This window comes from Mesoplodon densirostris, chromosome 1 (assembly GCF_025265405.1).
Source record: "Mesoplodon densirostris isolate mMesDen1 chromosome 1, mMesDen1 primary haplotype, whole genome shotgun sequence".
NCBI classification, from domain to species: Eukaryota; Metazoa; Chordata; class Mammalia; order Artiodactyla; family Ziphiidae; genus Mesoplodon; species Mesoplodon densirostris.
The window spans coordinates 236,209,713-236,227,388 of NC_082661.1; the positions used below are offsets into that span (position 1 = coordinate 236,209,713).

Genomic DNA, 17,676 nt, shown 5'->3' on the forward strand with positions numbered 1-17,676 from the left:
TCTGGAAGGGAAGCTATAAAGTCAGTGTGCGGAGGAGGACAGGGAACGTTTCCAATCACAGTTCGACAGAGGAGAAATGGAAAGGGGCAGGTTTCTCAGTAACAAATAAGTTGCAGAAGTCTGAACGAGGATCTGGAGATGGAAAATAAAAACAGGGAAAGGTTAAAGGCCGCTGTGGCTGCCCTGTCTTCCTGATGTCTTACAGGATAAGTTAAATGAAATACACAGATTTTCTGGGTGCGATAGCTAACAATTCCTACAAATCTGGATGGGAACATAACGTATTTAACCACATTTATTTGCCTGATAAAAGTTACCTTTTTTAACACAAAAATGTTAGTCTGTCACACTCTGGAGAGTTATTACTGTATGTTCGGAAAATATATGCCGTTAACCTACCTGCCTCTGAATGCGGCTTTTAAAGCAAGGAAATTGCTTAAATTTAAATTTTTTTCTTTTTTTCATTGGAGCCTCCAGTGAGAATGATTCAGTGGAGTGGGAGTTTGGGAAGAGTTAGAGGGCTGGTGAGTGGGAGACAGGAAGGAAGCTTGGTGAAGCTGCAGGAGGTACCCAGGGGTGGGGGTGTTCCCCTTTCCTCGGCTTCCCCATGCCCCCCAAACCCCCCAGCCCATGGAGTCTCCTCCCCCCATCAGCCCCGTTTGCTTCTCTCAAATTTCTGCTCTCTGGGCAAGACAGAACAGTGTTCCAGGAGAGAACAGTTTCTTGGCCCCTCCTCCTTTTTTTAAAAAAATTTTTATTTATTTATTTATTTATTTTTGGCTGTGTTGGGTCTTCATTGCTACATGCAGTCTTTCTCTATTTGCTGCGAGCGGGGGCTACTCTTTGTTGGGGTGCTTAGGGTTCTCATCGCTGTGGCTTCTCTTGTTGCAGAGCATGGGCTCTAGGTGCGTAGGCTCAGTAGTTGTGGCATGTGGGCTCAGTAGTTGTGGCTCGCGGGCTCTAGAGTTCAGGCTCAGTAGTTGTGGTGCACGGGCTTAGTTGCTCGCTCCGCAGCATGTGGGATCTCCCTGGACCAGGGCTCGAACCCATGTCCCCTGCATTGGCAGGCAGATTCTTAACCACTGTGCCACCAGGGGAACCCTCGGCCCCTCTTTTTAACTCAGCACTTGCTTAGTCCCTTTTTTGCCTCCTGGAGAATTGACTAGTTCCTTAGTGAAAGCCCCGAGAGACCCGTGTCTTAGCAAGGATAGTATGCAAAAAAGCTTTTGTTTCTGTGTATGTGTTTTCCTTTGCTAAGATTATAAGCTCCTTAAAGAGCAGGAATCACGTCCTAACCAGTATTTGTTTTCTTATCACCTAGCACAGAGCCTCGCCACAGAACACATAGTAAATAAGTGATTGAGAATTGAATAAATGACCTTAAAGAGCAAGAAATTAGAATTCTGCCAACATTCACTATATTAGAATATTCCAGAAACTTTTGTTAGAAGACTTGAAGATGCACAATAAATAGATAGCACCTCTCTTCCTCAGGTTCTGAACTGGTGGATATATAAGAATCAGAAGCTAGAAAACTAAATGTATCTTACTGATAAGCCACATTCTCCTGACTCCCGCCCTCAGGTAGACCGTGGTGTGGCCCATTGGAAGGGACTTTTTTTTTAGTTGAAGCATAGTTGATGTACAATATTACATAAGTTATAGGTGTACAATATAGTGATTCACAATTTTTAAAGGTTATACTCCATTTATACTTATTATAAAATATTGGCTATATTCCCTGTGTTGCACAGTGTACCCTTGTAGCTTATTTGACACATGATAGTTTATGCCTCTTAATCCCCTACCTCTGTCTTGCCCCTCCCCTCTTTCCTCTCCCCACTGGTAACCACTAGTTTGTTCTCTATATCTGTGAGTCTGCTTCTTTTTTGTTTTATTCACTAGTTTGTTTTGTGTTTCAGATAAGTGAAATCATACAGTATTTGTCTTTCTCTGTCTGACTTACTTCACTTAGCGTGATACCCCCCAAGTCCATCCATATTGTTGCAAATGGCAAAATTTCATTCTTCTTCATGGCTAGTAGTATTGCATTGTATGTATATACCACATCTTCTTTATCCACTCATCTGTTGTTGGACAGTTAGGTTGCTTCCATATTTTGACAATTGTAAATAAAACTGCTATGAACATTGGGGTGCATGTATCTTTTCAAATTAGTGTTTCTGTATTTTTCGAATATATACCCAAGAGTGGAATTGCTGGGTCATGTGGTAGTTCTATTTTTAGTTTTTTGAGAAACCTCCAGACTATGTTCCACAGTGGCTGCACCAACTTACCTTCCCTCCACCAGTGTAACAGGGTTCCCTTTTCTCCGCATGCTCACCAGCGTTTGTTATTTGTGCTCTTTTTGAGGATAGCCATTCTGTCAGGTGTGAGGTGATAATCTCATTGTGGTTTTGACTTCCATTTCCCTGATGATTAGCATTCATCTTTTCACGTGCCTGTTGACCATCTGCATTTCCTCTTATGGAAGGGATGTTTGAATCAAGGACAAACACCCTCACCCAGGATGTAGAGAGGAGGAGAAAAGAAACCAGCTCCTCCAATAGCCCCCGCCCTGTCACCCTGCCTGCAGTACAGGGTCATTGTCTGTGGCTCACTAATAGGCAACTGCCTCTACCTTGAGGGGAGAGGAAGGCTTGGGGCAAAGGAACAGGAGTATCAGGAGTATTTAGTGTTTTGTGTTTACTTTCCTAATACTGCTGCTCAGTTTTGGACTTTTGACCCTTTGGGCTTACCCGTTGTTAAGCCCATGGCCCTCTCTCTCTGCGTGGAGATGAGCAGACTTCCCGTGGCCACGCTCCTGCCTTCCTGAGCCTGTTCCTTCTCCCACTGGTACCAGCCCTGCTTTGTTGATCCTCTGTGGACCAGTGGGATGCACATTTGAGTTTTCCCCTGGAAGGCTCTGAGATGCATTATAATAATTCATCAATAATCTGCTCCAAAGCCACACTATGCCCCAGGTCTGAAGTTCATATCCTCATCTGTTTCCCATCCCAAATTCTTTTCAAGTATCCAGTGAAGCTTACCAGAGCTTTGAAAGGGGATCAAATAACAGAATTAAGATATTCAAAAAAAAAAAAAAAAAAAAAAACAACCCAGCCTTATAAGGATTCCCCATTACAGAACTGTATAGTGAAGTGAATAAGAAAGTGAATTGTAAAACCAGGCCACCTGGGTAAAAGTCTTGGTCCTGAGTGGCCTTGGCCAGTTTACCTGACCCTTTTATGTCTCAGTTTATCTATAAAACAGACGATAGCACTACCTCATAGGAGTGCTATAGTTATTGAATAAATGAATGAATACATGTAAAACGCTTAGAACTTAGTATCTGGCACATAGCTAAAATGCATTTATCACTTAAAAAAGTTTTTATATATAAACCCTCTCCTATTATGAAACTCTCAGGGAGAAATTTAAAATTCAGAGAAGCAATCCTTGGCAAGACATGAAAGTTCAAGGTTCTAGTCCCATATCAAATTATGTTGGCCTGTGAGTTAACATGCAGAGAATTTGAAGTCCTCCCTAATTCCTTTTTTTTTTTTTGGTCTTAGCCAGAGAGCTTCTCCATGCCTGTGTGCAGCTGGGGTAACTCCCCCCACCCACCGCCGCCCGCCCAGGGCTTCTCGGAAAGCCCCCCGCCAGGATGTGCATGGCTTCCCCAGGGCTTCTCAGAAATTACAGTAGTTCAACACTAAGTCTCTCTTGTCTCTGCTTGTTTCAAGTGGAGCTTGAGTCTAGAATCTTTTTTTTTAAATTAATTTATGTATTTCTTTTATTTCTGGCTGTGTTGGGTCTTCTTTGCTGCATGCGGGCTTTCTCTAGTCATGGCGAGTGGGGCTACTCTTCGTGGTGGTGCATGGGCTTCTCATTGTGGTGGCTTCTCTTGTTGCGGAGCACGGGCTCTAGGCACGCAGGCTTCAGTAGTTGTGGCACATGGGCTCAGTAGTTGTGGCGCACGGGCTTAGTTGCTCCGCGGCATGTGGAATCTTCCCGGACCAGGGCTCAAACCCGTGTCCCCTGCATGGGCAGGTAGATTCTTAACTACTGCGCCAACAGGGAAGCCTGAGTCTAGAATCTTAACAAGACACACAGCAATATTAGATTATCAACCTTACATCCACCAAGTTTGGAAAACATGCCCCCCAGCTCTCAAGGCACTAATTTTGGCCAGAATTGTTCCCAGTACTTCATCTTTGCCAAAGAGAGGGATGGAAGGCTGAAACTATCACCTTGGTTTCAGCTTCAGCTCATGCCAGTTGTTCTGAGGCCAAGAGCTGCACCCTTAAACTCTATGGGCAGCGGTTGTCTGTCTGGAGGCGAGTTTGGGGAGGAGCCACCTCCTCTCTTCAGAAGTGACACCGAGATGCTCGGATCCTCGGGTCTGTGCTCCGAGTCAGAGCCTTGCGGTGGTGCAGTCCGGTCACCAGGTGTGTCTGTTCTCTCCTGTTTGCAGGGAGCCCTCGTTTCCGGCACTCCTGTGCTGAGTGGTGTCCCCGCTCTGTTAAGGGATGGAGCATCTGTGGGTGGGGACTTTGAGACCTGTTTGTGGTGTGGTTTCCGTTGCCTCTTACCAGGAGCTCACAGAGGCTTCTGGAACCTGCTTCTTTGGGAAGGTTTTTCCCTTTTTGTACTGCTTGTTTCAAGTGGAGCTTGTTCGCAGCAGATTCCTGGGGGGGAACTGCTGTTGACACTCGGGGAGCTTGGGGCCCAGTGCGGGTAGCTCCTGGCCCCCGAGCCCCGCACTGTCTCCTCCAGCTTGTGCGTGAGCCCTTCTTTGTCTCTAGGCTGTGTTCTGCCTGCAGGATGTGCTGGTCTCTTCCTGTCCCCTTTTCCCGCCAGGGAGGCTTAGATGAGTTTCTTGCTGTTTAACCAGCTGCTTTTGCCGGTCTCTTTTTCCCTAATGCTTGTAAGCTACTGCTGTTTGCTGGAATTGCTGCATTCCTTTTTCTTTCTTTTTTTTTTTCTTAAACCTTTTTCTCTCCTTTTTGGTCTAAATCTGTTTTTTCCTCTAGGTGTTCCTCTAGATATTTTCTTGTGATTTCTCCCAAGGCAAGAGAGATACAGTTGCTGAGTCCTGGGCCTGCGGAATCTTCTTCTGTTCCCTGCATTGGGTGCTCTTACATCGGAGACGCTCTCCCAAGAGACCAGCATCTAATTTAGGGCTGGCATCAGTCTGTCTTGTTCTCCCTGGTTCCCCTTTAGTAGGTTTCCTCGATGCTGTGCCTTCTCTTAGACTGAGTCCTAATTCCGTAAACTTTGCAAGTCTGTTCCCTCAGGGCACGGTGGTGATAGTCTCTCCACCTGCTGTGCTCTGAGCATCTTCGTCTGATCTCTGATCTCCACCGCTACCCCCACCCCTCACAGCCTGTCCAGAGTTTGTGTAACCCTTGGTAGAGCCGTGTCAGTCTTTGGAGATGCAGGTAGGTCCTCAGTTGCTCTCACTGTGGGTTTTGTACCTGGCTTTAGAAGTGTGTTTCTCCACAGTTCCTAGAACTGAATCCTGGTTCCTTTAGGAGCTGCATCCTGGTTCCTTTAGGAGGAGCAATTCCAGTCCTCTGAGATCTTGCTCGTCTTCCTTTATTAGAGGTTTTTTTTTTTTAAGGCTCAAACCAGCACAAAGATATTGCTCCCTCACTTGAGTTAGACTCCAGGCTGTCCCCGTCTCTGTCTGTTGAGCCGGGTGTCAAGGTCTCCTTTTCTGTTGCACCTCTGTCCAATTATTCCCCAAGATGTCAACCTTTCTCCAGAGGGTGGCCCTCTCTCCCTCCTGTTTTGTCAACCTGCCTTGCTTTTTTTTGTTGTTTTGTTTTTGTTCCTCTTGTCCTGATAGGAAGATGAGAGAGTGTTTCTCTAAGCTTCTAGTACCCTTCTGATTTCCGGAATGAGCCTAATTGTTCCAAGGACAGCCCTGAGTGGTTGCCTTCTTCGTGCATGCAATAATTTTGTCAAATGGCTTTTCTGACTCAACCCAAGATGACAGCATATCTCTTTAATAAGATTAGCCTTATTGCTTCTTTATTTATAAAATCTGCCCCCATCTATGTATCTTCCACTTCGGATCTTGAAAATCTGAAGCAGCGGTTAGCATTTAGGTGATTAATAGCTGTAGGGCCAGGGAGTTGGAGGGGAACTCTTGAGTCTGTGGACCAACCACATGAATTTAAAATAAACCTTCTCACAGTTCCGACTCGTATCCATAAAGATAAGGCATAAAAAGGAACAGAATTTGGAGCAGCCTGCCTATACTGCTTGCCTGGAGTTGGACCCAACACAGTTTCTTCAAGATCGGGCTATAGAAGCACCAGATAGTATTCTGGAAGCTCTCTCTATTTTGAGGAGAGCCCTGACTGGGACACCATTTTCTTTTTGTTTTGTTTTTCCTTCCCCTGCCCTTTCCCTTTTTTTTTCTTGTGGTAAAATATGCATAACACAGAATTTACCATTTTCACCGTTTTAAAGTGTACAGTTCAGTGGCATTAATTATACTCACAGTGCTATGCAGCCATGACCACCGTCCACTTCCAGAACTTTTTCGTCTGCTCAAACTGAAACTCTGTCCCCCACTAAGCAGTGATTCCTCATTACCCCCTCCTCTCAGCCCCTAATAAACATTATTGTACTTTCTGTCTCTATGAAGTTGAATATTCTAGGTCCCCTCGTACATGGACTCATACAGTATTTGTCCTTTCGTGACCAACGTGTTTCACTTAGCTCAGTGTCATCAAGGTTCCTCCATGTTGAGGCAGGTGTCAGAATTCCCTTCCTTTTCCTTTTTTAAAAATAATTTATTTATTTATTTATGGCTGCATTGGGTTTTCATTGCTGCGCGTGGGCTTTTCTCTAGTTGTGGAGAGCGTGGGCTACTCTTTGTTGTGGTGTGCGGGCTTCTCATTGTGGTGGCTTCTCTTGTTGTGGAGCACGGGCTCTAGGTGCGCGGGCTTCAGTAGTTGTGGCACGCGGGCTCAGTAGTTGTGGCTCGTGGGCTCTAGAGCGCAGGCTCAGTAGTTGTGGCACATGGGCTCTAGAGCGCAGGCTCAGTAGTTGTGGCACACAGGCTCAGTAGTTGTGGCACACAGGCTCAGTAGTTGTGGCTCACAGACTCTAGAGCGCAGGCTCAGTAGTTGTGGCGCACGGGCTTAGTTGCTCTGCCGCATGTGGGATCTTCCCAGACCAGGGCTCGAACCCCTGTCCCCTGCATTGGCAGGCGGGTTCTTAACCACTGCACCACCAGTGAAGTCCTCCCTTCCCTTTTAAGGCTGAATAATATTCCACTGTATATATATCCCATGTTTTGTTTATTCATTCATCCATTGGTGGATTTCGGGATGTTTCCATTTGGCTACTGTGTGTAATGCTGTGAATATGGGTGTACAAATACCTGTTCAGGCCCCTCCTGTCACTTCTGGGTGCGAACCCAGAAGCGGAACTGCTGGATATTGTAATTCTGTGTTTAAATTTTTGAGGAACCGCTGTACTGTTCTCCACTGCAACACCCTTTCTTTCACATCCTTCTCTGTGCCATGCTTACTTAGGTCAGAGCCGTGCTGTATTGCTCAAGGGCAAGCCACAGCAGCCTGCATCACAGAGCCTGAACTTGGGCCGAGTGTGGGTCCAAGCTCAAGGGCTGAGCCTGGCCTTCAGGGCTCACTTGCCATTTGCTTAAGGCCCAGCGGCAGCCAATTGTATAAAAATAGCTGCTTGTCTTTGGATCGCACTTCTGTACGCTGCATGACTTACCAAGGTGGAAATCCCACACGGCTGTCCTGGAACTTCCAGCCCAGGTTGTGGTCGTTAAGGGCCAGCTGCCAAAGTGTAAAAGTCCAGGGTATTGCACAACGCAGGCCACTGCCACTTGGTCCGACCAAAAGTATTAATATTTCAGTGTTAACTCGTTCTCCACATTGTGTTTTGTCTTTAATGGTTTTTGGCACATTTCACGGGGGTGGGAGATGGTGTGCAGTAAATGACCCTTCTCTCTTTTCTTGGGTTCTGAACCATTTATGAAATAAGACAAGAAGAATTTGAAACGTTTAAGACAAAAAATCCCTTCTCTTGGAAACCAAAGGACCGGGGAAGAGGAGTTTCCCTTCTAACAACTTTGATGTGGGGAAAATGCTTCCTAGAAGCATTTAAATGATTTGTTGTGGAATTTTACTAAATGAATGCATGAGTTATGAATGAAAAAGCAAATGCTCCCTTTTGAGGGCCTGCTTCATGCACTGTGATTGGCATATGTATCACATTTAATGCTGGTAGCATGGCTGTGAGTCCATTAACTGTATTATACAAGAGGAAGCTGAGTCTTGGAAAAGGTAGGGATTAGCCCCAAGGTTTCATCTTCAGTCCATGTTGACTGCAAAGCCACTTGGCCACACTGCCTTTTTGAAGAAGATGTGGATAAGGAAAAATGTGATACATGTGCTTTTCTTTAGTGATAAAATTGATTTTTATTTATGTCTAATATTAAATTACATATTGGAAAGAAATCTGTTGCTCTGACCAAGTACTATTCACTTTTTTTTTTTTTAACTGGAGTCTAACTGCTTTACAATGTTGTGTTAGTTTCTGCTGTACAATGAAGTGAATCAGCTTCATTGTACATATATCCCCTCCCTCTTGGACCTCCCTCCCCCCATCCCACCCTCAGCACTGAGCTGAGCTTCCTGTGCTTTATAGCTTGTTCCCACTAGCTATCTATTTTATGCATGGTAGTGTAGATATGTCTGTCCTAACCTCCCAATTGATCCCACCCTCCTCTTCCCCCACTGTGTCCACATGTCCGTTCTCTACGTCTACATCTCTATTCCTGCCCTGGAAATAGGTTCATCTGTACCATTTTTCTAGATTCCACATATATGCGTTAATATACGATACTTGTTTTTCTCTTTCTGGCTCACCTCACTCTGTATGACAGACTATAGGTCCATCCATATGTCTACAAGTGACCCAATTTTTTGTTCCTTTTCATGGCGAATATTCAACCCTTTTTCCCGTAAAACAAATAAAAACAACTCATTTCAGCCAGTTCTTAGGGTTTTACAAATATTATTGTGAGTGGGTCTGACAACCTAGGTAGATGTTGTTTCAGTGGTTACAGATCTGAGAACCAGAAGGTTAGTGGTAGTGGTGAGGGCTGAAACACAACTGATGGTTAATATTAGGGTGAAGCAACTGAACTCAGCTGAGCCTGTCTGTTACGCAGGAGACACTAAATTAGTTCAGTTAAAGAGTGTGAGTGTTGTGTAGAAGGGACCCAGGAAAGCACTCATTTTATACAAAATGATTTGCTGTATAGAATGTATTGTACGTAGCACCATATGTGTGGGCCACTGGCTGGAATGGTCACATGGCTTATGTGGGCTCTGTGTTCCTAACTGAGACACACCTGGGTATAGAGACTTACCTTTGTAAGCGCCTCTACAATGTAGCATTCAGAATTGTGAAAGGGAAGAGAAATCTCAGGTTGGGATATAGCTAAGTAACTTTTTTTATATTTCATACATTATGTTCCTGAAATGAACGGTTTTCATATGTGGTCAATACTGGGAACATCATAATTTCAAATCTGTTATTCATTCTGTCTGGATTAATGCATTATAGACTCTCATATACTCTTGTCAGGATATGGTTTACTCTTGTTAGTGAAAGTCATCTCAGATGACTTAGAACTTTGTCTGTCATGTTCTTCCCTGTTTAATTGCACACAGACACCCAGAATCACGCTCCGCCCCTGGCCTGGTACACAGACCAATTTTTTTTTTTTTTTTTTCTGCGGTACGCGGTCCTCTCGCCGTTGTGGCCTCTCCCGTTGCAGAGCACAGGCTCCGGACACGCAGGCTCAGCGGCCATGGCTCACGGGCCCAGCCGCTCCGCAGTATGTGGGATCTTCCCGGACTGGGGCACGAACCCCTGTCCCTTGCATCGGCAGGCGGACTCTCAACCACTGCGCCACCAGGGAAGCCCAAGACCAATTTTTTAGCAAGTAGAGGAAGGTGATTTTTTTTCTCTTTCATCCCATTCCCTAAATTCATACTTCTTCTCCACAAAATACATGCCATACAAAAGAAGTCTTAACAGGGCTATTTTCTTGACTGTTACATTATCTCCTGGTATGGTTTTCTAAGACATATTTTCATACTGAAGAATTTTTAGGCTTTTAAGTACCTAGGAGAAATAGACTTGGCCTGTTCAGATTTACTTGGAAAAAATACTGATGACTTATGTTAAAAGACCTGCTATTTTTTTTTTTTTTTTTCTGTTTTTCTACTAACTAACCTTCGGACCTTTGATAAGTCATTTAACCCCTCCAAACCACATCTTTTCCCATCTTCTAAAATAGTATCATACACTTATGTGAAAACTACTTAGGGGACTTCCCTGGCGGTCCAGTGATTGAGACTTCGCTTCCCAGTGCAGGGGGTACAGGTTCGATCCCTGATCAAGGAGCTGGGATCCCACATGCCTCAGGGAACAGAAGCAATATTGTAACAAATTCAATAAAGACTTTAAAAATGGTCTACATCAAAAAAAAAATCTTAAAAAAAAACTACTACGGAATTATTGTTTCTTTTAGCTGTCACATTTAGGAATTAATTTATTAAAAGAATGTGGGAGGTTTCAGAAGTAGAGAAGTAGGTTTTTGTTTGTTTTTCTTTTATAATCTGCCCAGGCACACTTCTGCATAAGGGGTCAAAACAAATGTCAAAACAGCTGGGGTCCTTTCAGAGGTGATTTGTAATCCCAGTGTGCCTGTGGTTGCCCCAGGTGGCTCATGTTTTGGTTATAGTTTCTGATTTTAAGTCGAGATTGCAATACTTTTGTTCTTTTGGGAGAGAAAGACATGAACATTTAAATTTCTCTTTGAGAAAAATCAGCATGCTTCAAGGGCAGTTTGGAGGTGTAGGAACTCCCCCTGGTGGGAGTCTGAAATATGTTGTACAGCAAAGGAAACAATGTAGTTTATTTTTGTTATGTTTTCAGCTAACAGAAGAATCTTGCTTAACATGGTAAATTATAAATTCATTCATGGTAAATTATAAACTTGTCACCAAGATTGACAAAATATTGGGCTTTAAATCACGTCACATCACTGTGCAGGTAGGAGTTTTAATCATGTTCAAAGTCATAATTTTGAACTTTAACATAATTTGAATGTGTGAAGGAATATTTTAGGCAAGAAAATTGCCGTGTCAGGTTAAGACCTATAGTTAAATTGTTGTAGATGAAACAAAACCCAACTTAATTATAAACGTATATGTTGAAAGTGTGTTGATATGGGTTTTCCTTTCAACTTTTTGGGGGGAAAGTTTCAGATCAGAAGCACATGCCAGATATCAGGTTTTGCTTGTGCTTTTATTTTAGAGCCGTTGTTTATCTTTAGTTTCTTGCCCCTTTCAGGCAAACATCTGTGACTGTGCAGCCACTTCTCTTCCGTCATCAGCTGTCTGTCGAGTGCCAGTTAAGTGGCAGGCATTGTGGTAAAAGCACAGATGGGGGCTTACTGTCCGCTGGGACAGGCAGACCTTGAACAGGTTGCTGCAGTGTAATGAGGGGCGTTATGGAAGGTCAGGTAAAAGGCAGTGTGGACGTGAGCGCTGGCACTTACCCCCTGGCGGTGTCAAGGGCGACCTCCCCGAGGACGGTGTTGAAGCTGGGACATGAAGGGTGAATCAGGTTTAGGTAGATGGAGGGGAGGGTGGCTTGGGGATGCGAGTTCAAGGCAAGGAGCAGCACATTCAGAGGCTGAAGGCCAAGTGGAACAGAAAGTAGACCGGCGAGGCCGCCGCATAAACAGGGATGTAGGGACGAGGCAGGTGCCCGGGTTTTGTAGCTACAGTAAAGGACTTGGGGCTTTGGCCGAGCAGGAAGCCTGTGAAGGTTCTAAGCAGGTAGTGGCGTGAGCTGAATGTAAACTCGATCCTGGTGCGGTGTGGACAGTGCAGACGAGAGGGCAGAGAGACTAGGAGGAAGTTACTGTACCAGCCTGCCTGCCCGCCTCCCCCGCCCTCCCACGAGGGCAGGGGTCCATCAGCTTTTTCTGTAAAGGCCCAGAGAGTAGATAGCTTCGGTTTTGCAGGCCATACTCAGCTCTGCTGTCGCAGCACGAAGGCGGCCATAGGCACTTTGTGAGAGAAGGAGCGTGTCTGTGTTCCAGCAAGACTTCACAAACAAACACAGGCCGCGGGCTGGATTTGGCCTCTACCGGCATAGCGAGTTGACCCCTGATCCTTCAGGTGTTTGTTAGGAATAAAGGGACGTGAACGGATCCAGGGGCTGCTGAGGAGGACCAGTCAGCAAACCTGGGGTCTGGGTCTGTTTGCCGGAGCTGAGTGAGGGAGGCGAAGTGAAGCTGGTTTCCAGGTTTCTGGCTTAAACCACTTTATGAGTGACGAGACCCACAGCAAGGGCCTGGCTCTCTGGGCGTGGGTGAGGATTCAGAGGGGCGCCCAGCCGCTGGTTCCCTGTGTGGGTGTGCGGAGAGGCCTGCGCTGCTGAGATGAACGTGGGGGGCTTCAGCGTGTCGCAGACCCCCCGCGGGAGAGAGGGAAGGGGGCCGAGGTGGAATCTGGAGGGACTAACAGCTGGTGCCCAAGGAGGAAGAGCCAGCGAAGCAGGAGCCCGAGAGGACGGAGGAGCACCGAGAGAAGGCGACGTGGCGGAGAAGCGTCGGGCCAGAGAGGTTTCTGTCAGATTTGCATACGAGGGGGTCACTTATAACTTTGATTAACGCAGCTTCAGGGAGTTGTGGGCTTTCTTTGTGTATGTCTTTGATGTGGGACTTGCTCACAGGAAAACATATTCGAAGATCTAGCTCTTCTTTAAGATTTGAGGTTCAGTTTACAGGTGGTATGACTCTAAGTCTAGCCGATACTAGCGATTACTTTTTTTTTTTTAAAAAAAACGTTTCTTTTAAAACATTTATTTATTTATTTATTTATTTTTGGCTGCGTTGGGTCTTTGTTGCTGCACGCGGGCTTTCTCTAGTTGTGGCGAGCAGGGGCTACTCTTCGTTGCTGCAGGCGCGCCTCTTATTGCAGAGCACAGGCTCTAGGTGCGCAGGCTTCAGTAGTTGTGGCACGCGGCCTCAGTAGTTGTGGCTCGTGGGCCCTAGAGCGCAGGCTCAGTAGTTGTGGCTCACGGGCTTAGTTGCTCCATGGCATGTAAGATCTTCCCGGACCAGGGATCGAACGTGTGTCCTCTGCATTGGCAGGCAGATTCTTATCCCCTGCGCAATTACTTTTTAAAAGAGCCTTTGGTTAATGTTTGGTCCTATTTACAAGCTTGGTTAAAACCCCTAACTATTTTTTACTACACTTTAAAATGTAATGTGAAAAAAAAAAAAAGTAATGTGCTGTGGTCCCTCGGCATCTGTGGGGGAATGGATCCAGAACCCCCCTCGGATACCACACTCCAAGGAGGCTAAAGTTCCTTCCGGTCTGCATCCATGGAACAGAGAGGACCAACTGTATTTTATTCTTATTTTGTACATTAATTGCTGAATGACAACTGAAGTGGTTAAACATGTGTTTTTATATAATGTACTTAGGTAGTTCTTATAAATCTAACAAATTAAACGTAATTGTGGTGATTCCACGTAAAACCAAAGTCAGCCGAGGATTTGGGGGATGCCTTCTCACCTTGCTGAGATTTTCGGGTGTTCTGACTGTGACTGCCAAGCCAAGTGCCTTGTTTATAACCACTATGCGAGACACGTCACACTGAACAGAAGAGGAAATCTCGCAGCGGAGATCCTTTAGACTCACGTGCTGCACTACCTGACGTTTCTGTGTATTCGCCGTCTGCTGCCCCCGCCCTCCCACCCAAATGGCTGTATCCCTGGATTGACTTGGCATTTCTTTGTCTTCACAATATGTCGATATCATCCCATGTGGCTGTTAAGATCTTTGAACTTTATGAAATTCTTCAGTCTTTTCATATACTTTTGTCTCTTCCATCCACATCTCTTCCACACATGAAAAATGATAGCCGGTTGAATTTTGGGCATCTCCTATGGTGTTCTCATAGCGTCTAAGCTCGCTCTGCAGATGGGAAGCAGACATCAGAACCGTTGCTTGGCTCTTACTGGGTGAACCTACTTAAAAATAAGAGCAGACTCCTACGTAGGAACAAAATGTTTGAAAAGTATAAGAAATGCCAAACTACAGTGTTCCTGTGTATATTTAGAACATATTTATCTGCTTATTGCCATAATAGGAATTTTCATGTTGCCCAAGGGAGAGCTTATGATTTCCATTAGATGTAAGCTCCGTGACAGAAAAGATTTTTCTCTGTTTTGTTCACTATTGTATTTCCAGTAAATTGAATTTTACCTAGCATTTAGCAGACGTTCAAATATATGGTGAATGAATGAAGAAATGTCCTTTCGGAATTAATGATAGATTGTTTATTATTGACAGTAGATTGTGCCTTTTGCTTCCTTTTAATTTCTTTCCCCCCTTTTTTCTGCTTTTAGGCAGAAACCACTAACACTAGCCTCTTGCAAGTGCAACTGGAATGCAGTTTACATAATAAAGTGTGTCAGCAACTAAAGGTAAAATAAAAAGTTTAGTGTTTTCTTCCTGCCTTCCTTCCTGCCTCTTTGCTTAGAAATAAAAAATAAAACAGCATGTTCTGTTCTCAGAAATGCACATGCCCTTACCTTAAGTGCTTTTTTTTCCCGTGAAGTTCAAAATGAACAAATTCAGATGATATTTTTGAGTTTTTCCTTTTTTTCTATCCCTCCGATCTCAGAGTTGCTATGTGGAATCAGACGATGTTTTACGGCTACAAATGAGCATAATTGTAACAATGGAAAACTCTTCGAAAGAATTTGAAGAAAACACACAAGATTTGTTAGATCATCTCTCTATTATTTATGTAGCTACAGATAAATCTGAGACCTCAGGTAAGGTGGAATCTTTAAACTTTTCTTTTACAACATATTTTGATTAACCTGCATCATCATTCTATATCATTTACTTATAGATCGTATCATTGCAATCCAAGACAGAGAGCCTTTGCTTTCATTATTAACACAGTGCAGTAGTAACTGGTTCTCAATCTGCATCTGCTAGTAAGGCTGTATTATTTTGGGGTAACTAAGTGGCAACGGACTTCCCTGGTTGTGCAGGGGTTAAGAACCTGCCTGCCAGTGCAGGGGACACGGGTTTGAGCCCTGGTCCGGGAAGATCCCACATGCCGCAGAGCAACTAAGCCTGTGTGCCACAGTCTGAGCCCGTGTGCCACACCTACTGAAGCCCGCGCACCTAGAGCCCATGCTTTGCGACAAGAGAAGCCACCGCAATGAGAAGCCCGTGCACCGCAACGAAGGGTAGCCCCCACTTACCACAACTAGAGAAAGCCAGCGTGCAGCAACAAAACAAACAAACAAAGAAACAAACAAATAAATAATAAATTAAGTGGCAATGGCAAACCATGCTGTGTTTCCCTGGGAGGAATTTTTCTTGGCGTTCTGAAGATAGTAAACTAATTAAATGGGCACGACAATCTAATATAAATATTCACGAAGTATTTGAAGTCCTGTGTCTCTTGTTTCTGTTTTACTGATGTGCAGAAGCTCAGTTGACCAAATCATGCTGTTTATATTTTTAATAGTTGGCTGTCTGCTGCTTAGTCCTGGATGCCTGATCAGTAAGGGTAGTGTGAGTTTCGGTGTTCATTTCTATGAACCTTATCTTTGCAATTGTGTGTCCTACTTACCATAAACAACCTAGTTTATCAGTTTAAGTTTCTAAGAGACTTTGTAGGAGAGACATATGATCCATGTGATTTATCATGTAGGGTTTGCTCTTATCCACTGGTTATCAAGACTGTTCCGGTAAGTGAGAGTGTGTGTGTATGCACACACGTATACACATTCAGAGAAAGAAATGGTACCAAAATATAGCTTTAAGCTGGCAGAGTCTTAATTGTTGGCCAAACATTGTTTCCTTTCCAGTCCTCGGAACTGGCTGTAGTAGGACATGGGTCAGCAGGAGAGCTGTCCTGGCCTTGGGTTCATAGTTTCTGGTGATTCCCAGAATGGCCAGGTAGACATCAGTGTAGAGAAGACTCCTGTCCCATGGGGAGCACTTCTGTTGGTGAGGATTAAAGGGAAGCCTGCCTTTTGATATCCAGGGTTTTATTTTTCCCAAGTGTGGTTGTCAGATAAGGAAATGAGGGGCCGTCTAATCAATAGGAGACCTTAACTTTATTTGAAGCTGTCCAGTTGGTTAGTTTCATCCAGGGGAGTAGTAAGTACTATGACTGTAAACTCAGACTTTTTCTACTGGTAGTTCATCATTTAGAGAGCCTGTGTTGACAGGTCCATCTTTTTGCCAAGGTCCTTTTTCTTGTGACTTAATCAACAGAAAATAACTCCTCTCTTCAATTTTAGTGTTGAAAAGTGAGTTACATTTTTTTATAGAAATGTGTAATGTGATATTTTCACTACTGTATTAAGGTGTGAGGATGAGATGGCCCTTTCTTTTAATCTCATTGCTCTGATTCTTTTGGACAGATGATTCGGCAGTGAATATGTATATATTGCATTCAGGAAACAGCCTTATATGGATACAGGTAATTGTAAATACTTTCGTAAAGTGTAGTTTAAACTTACAAGTGTGTATTTAATTGCAGAACGTGAGGATTTTTGAGAAAACACTTGTCTCCATTGTCTTTTGCTTTCACTTAAGCCCGTTCTCCCTTGCTTGAGCCCGTATGTGGATGACGGTTGTCAGCGCCTCTTCGTACCCTTACAGGCACGTCTGCTGAGCAGTTGCTCTGTGTGCCAGTCTGAGCTCCTTAGTCATTGTAACAGGGTTGCTTCAAACTGGATCAGCCTTCTCCAGCTAAGAGCAGTACTGTGGATTGTTTTTTGTTACAGGATGTACATCATTTCTCACAGAGAGATGCCGTGTCTCTGCACTTTGAACCAGTACTCCTACCTACTTCCACAACAAACTTTACAAAAATTGCCTCTTTTACTTGCAAAGGTACGGATTTTAAAAATACTGGAGATGGTCTTTTTATTTTCATTATCCAGTTGTTACGCCTGCAGTTCTTTCTGTGAAATGACTCACAACGACAGCGTAGGCAAGGCTTTAGGAAGTGAATGGGCTCGATTCAATTCCACAGACTTAACAGTTATAAGAGGTAGCATGATGGAAGAAGCGATGGTGATGCTGCTTTTATTCTGCCACATGTGCAGAATTTTGAGTTTATAGATCGTAGTTCAGTTGGTGATTTGAAAGACCAGGTTGTATATGAGTCTGATGGACAGACTGCTTTCACAGAGAGGTCAGAGAGGTTGAGCTGCCCCAGGTTTGTTGCTTTGTGTAGAAATCAATGCAGAATGTCTAGCGAGTATAAACCCAATCCTATCTTCAGGGTCTTACTTACAGTTCAAAAGATTTCTGCAAAGAAATGCATTTTAAACATAAGAAAACAAGCACCACCTCACTTACAGTGAAAGAAATGTTAACTTAAAGCAATACGTGAGGTATAATTTATGACTTAGATCTATGAAGATCAAACAGAATGTTAATATTCTGTGTTGGTAATGATTAGGAAGAAAAAAAACCTCATATTTTTGACATGGGTATAAATTGATACAGCCTTTTTGGGAGGGAAAATTGGCAGTCTCTGTGAAAT

At 44.2% G+C, this 17,676-nt stretch overlaps 1 protein-coding gene across 5 annotated transcripts in view; it reads left to right on the plus strand.

Annotated features, from left to right (window-relative positions):
- TMEM131L (transmembrane 131 like) overlaps nucleotides 1-17,676 on the plus strand; it is a 159,909-nt gene that overhangs the window by 86,099 nt on the left and 56,134 nt on the right. For all 5 annotated transcript variants that reach the window (XM_060116533.1, XM_060116555.1, XM_060116544.1 and 2 more), the window contains exons 8-11: nucleotides 14,498-14,575; nucleotides 14,776-14,929; nucleotides 16,544-16,602; nucleotides 16,910-17,018. In XM_060116533.1, coding sequence (XP_059972516.1) covers nucleotides 14,498-14,575; nucleotides 14,776-14,929; nucleotides 16,544-16,602; nucleotides 16,910-17,018 — 400 coding nt within the window. The remainder of the gene's footprint in view (nucleotides 1-14,497; nucleotides 14,576-14,775; nucleotides 14,930-16,543; nucleotides 16,603-16,909; nucleotides 17,019-17,676) is intronic.